This window comes from Cariama cristata, unplaced genomic scaffold, assembly GCF_000690535.1.
Source record: "Cariama cristata isolate BGI_N322 unplaced genomic scaffold, ASM69053v1 scaffold27210, whole genome shotgun sequence".
In the NCBI taxonomy this organism is placed as follows: Eukaryota; Metazoa; Chordata; class Aves; order Cariamiformes; family Cariamidae; genus Cariama; species Cariama cristata.
In genome coordinates this window covers 3,202-6,016 of record NW_009593380.1, presented here as the reverse complement: position 1 = coordinate 6,016, position 2,815 = coordinate 3,202, and the positions used below count along the sequence as shown (strand labels likewise).

General features: G+C 63.5%; 1 protein-coding gene across 1 annotated transcript in view; it reads left to right on the top strand.

Moving 5' to 3' along the window:
* Positions 1-255: 255 nt before the first annotated feature.
* MBD6 (methyl-CpG binding domain protein 6) overlaps positions 256-2,815 on the top strand; it is a gene marked incomplete at its 3' end in the record, with an annotated part of 4,157 nt that continues 1,597 nt past the window's right edge. The window contains exons 1-4 of the mRNA XM_009710241.1: positions 256-368; positions 436-538; positions 735-900; positions 1,244-1,536. Coding sequence (XP_009708543.1) covers positions 256-368; positions 436-538; positions 735-900; positions 1,244-1,536 — 675 coding nt within the window. The remainder of the gene's footprint in view (positions 369-435; positions 539-734; positions 901-1,243; positions 1,537-2,815) is intronic.

Genomic DNA, 2,815 nt, shown 5'->3' with positions numbered 1-2,815 from the left:
TGTGCTGAGTCCTGCTCTACTTCCCTGGGTATCTTCAGACCCCTGTGGTCCTGTCCTGTGGCCCCTCGGCACTCCCTATTGACTCCTGCTGCCTTATGGCTCTGAGAACCCCTGGGTCCCTGAGTCGTTCCCCAGTGCCCTGGCACCCGTGGTCCTGCTGAGTCCTGTTGTCCCATTTGCTCGTCTGCCCCTGCTGCTCCTGGCGTGACCCCCTGCCAGTGCCCACCACAGGTGTTTGTGCGACGAGGGGGCACAATGAGCAGTGGTGATGACTGCACTGGAACAGCCCGACCCGCGTGCCCATCTGCCGGGCATGTGCCCGTGGGCTGGGAGCGCAAGGTGGAGGAGGGCTCCGTGTGCTACATCAGGTAGGAGCAGTCATCGATCCCCCTAAACCCCCCTCCTTGGCCCCTGCTCACCATCTATGCCCTCCAGCCCCAGCGGCACCACACTGACCTCACTGGAGCAGACTTGTGCCTACCTGCTGGCCGACGGGACCTGCAAGTGTGGCCTTGAGTGCCCTCTCAACATGTACAAGGTGTGGGGGGGATCAAGTGTGGGACAGGGAGGGGCAGTTGCGGGGGGCTGCACTGCGGGCACTCCCCGGACACAGAGGGCTTGCAAGGGATGGCCCTGGCTGCAGGAAGAGGGGATGCGGCTGCCCTGTGCTGGGAGGCTCTGGAGTTCCCTGTGGGGTGGCTGGTCGCCACTCTCAGCCTGCCCTGTTGCTGTAGGTGTTTAACTTTGACCCGGGGGCAGCAGTGGCTGAGCGAGGGGCCCCTGGGGCCCAGGGCCAGCAGGACATGACCAAGCTCTGCAATCACCGCTGGAAAACAACGACCATGGCCACAGTGTACTGCAGCACGGAGGGCACCCCAGGCCCCTGCTGCCCAGGCACAGGTACTGGGGTCCCCTGTCCACGCTAGTCCCTGGCCTGCCCTCCCCCAAGTTCCCACTGGTGTACCCACCTTGTCCATGTCACACCATACATCTGGTGATGCCTGTCCAGTCCCAGACCCTTCCTGTCTCCCTTGTATGCCCTGGGGTCTTGCCACACATCCCATTCCCCTCGATGCCCTCCTGGTTTCCCCACATTTCCCAGGACTTCCCTGTCTTCTCTGTAACATCCTGCTCTCTGTTTTCTCCTGTCCTCCGCCTTCCCAATCCATCCCAGTTTAAGAATAGGGGTGCCCAGAACCTGCTGGTACCCGCTTGACTCCTGTATCCCTGTGGTTCCCCACAGGTCTTGGCCTGAGCCCGCTGTTCTCAGCAGAGGGGCACCTGGCCATGGCCCCCAGCACCGGCATCCCCCCACCCAGCACTGTCGGCAGCTTCCCTATGGTCCCTCTGGGGGCGAAGACCCTGGAGGCCACAACTACCCCCACGGGGACCTGGCTCATCACCCTACCCTTTCTGCAGTCCCACGACATCATTCCCAGGGCCAACAGCAGCCCCAAGAGCCACCCACCTGCCAGCCCCTGCTTTGGCCTCCACTTGTCCCCACCAGATGCAGCAACTCTCCCCAGATCCCCTGAGGTTCACAGGGGGGCCCCCAGAGGCAGCACCCTGCAGGCAGGACTAGCAGCTGGGCAGCCAAGTCACAGGGGGCAACTGGAGAAAGCCCAGAGCTGAAGGGGTCAGGGCCATGCCTGCATGCTAACACCAGTGACCCCCAGGCAGGCAACGTCAATTTTTTTTTTCAGCGTTGCCTTAACCAGCCAAAGCAGCAATAACCCACCAGTGCCCTTAGATGCTGTCCCTGAGGGCAGGGGGTTTTTGGGGCTGCCGCCAGCAAGCACCCCCTTCCCCACCAGCACCGTTCTGAGCTTGCCCAGTTGGGCCGTCCTGACCCTTTGTCCTCCCTGAGCACTTTACCCCCCTGCCCGCTGCCTCCCACCATGGGAGGCAGTGGGGCCCAGTGTCCCTGGTGCCCTGACCCCCAGGACCCAGCAGCTCACAGGGTGCCCACCAAGGCCAAAAGGATGCACCCCCCAGTGACTAGGCAGTCTCTCAGGGCCCTGCTGAGCCTCCTGGGTACTCAGGGCTGCCCTGGGGAGGGAGGCCCTGGGGGGCCCAGCCTCCCCTTGGGCCCCCTGCCTGCCACCGGTGGCTCACCCTGCCTTGGCACTGTGCTCCTGCCCATCGTCTGGGACTTCAGCGAGCGGTTCCTGGGTCTCTTCGGGCTTCTGGCAGCATCTTCTGAATCCATCTCAGGGGCCTCCCCACAGTCAAAAGTCTCTGGCCATAATGGCAGCCCAGGTATGTGGAGCAGTGCCATGGGGCCAGGTCCCTCAATTGACCAGGGATGGACCCCACCCTGGGGTGGCTGCAGCAGTGGTGCTGGGGGTGTTTCTGCCCCGGGGGAGCCCCTTGTGGCTGTGGGGCTAGGTCGGAGGCAATGGGACCCAGTGGGATGTGGCTGTGGGTCTGTGCTGCAGGTGGTGGGACCTGGTAGGATGTGACCATGGATCTCATGGGATGTGGTGGGACCCACTAGGATATGGCCATAGGTTCATGCTGGGGGTGGTGGGACGTAGCTGTGGGTCTTGTGAGATGCAGTGGGACCCAGTGGGTCCTTGCCATGGGTTCATTCTGGTGGTTGGTGGGATGTGGCTGGGGGTCTGGTGGGATGTGGTGGCTTGTGTCCCTGGACCTGCAGCAGATGTGGCCATGACAGCCCCATGCTCTGACCCATCCCCTGCAGGTGCTGCAGCTTCTCCAGGTGTCCCCAAAGGCCCTGTGGCCCCAGGGGCTGGCAGTAATGGGGAGGAGGGTGCCGGGCAGGCACTGGACTGCCCGCTGCCCCCTGCCACCC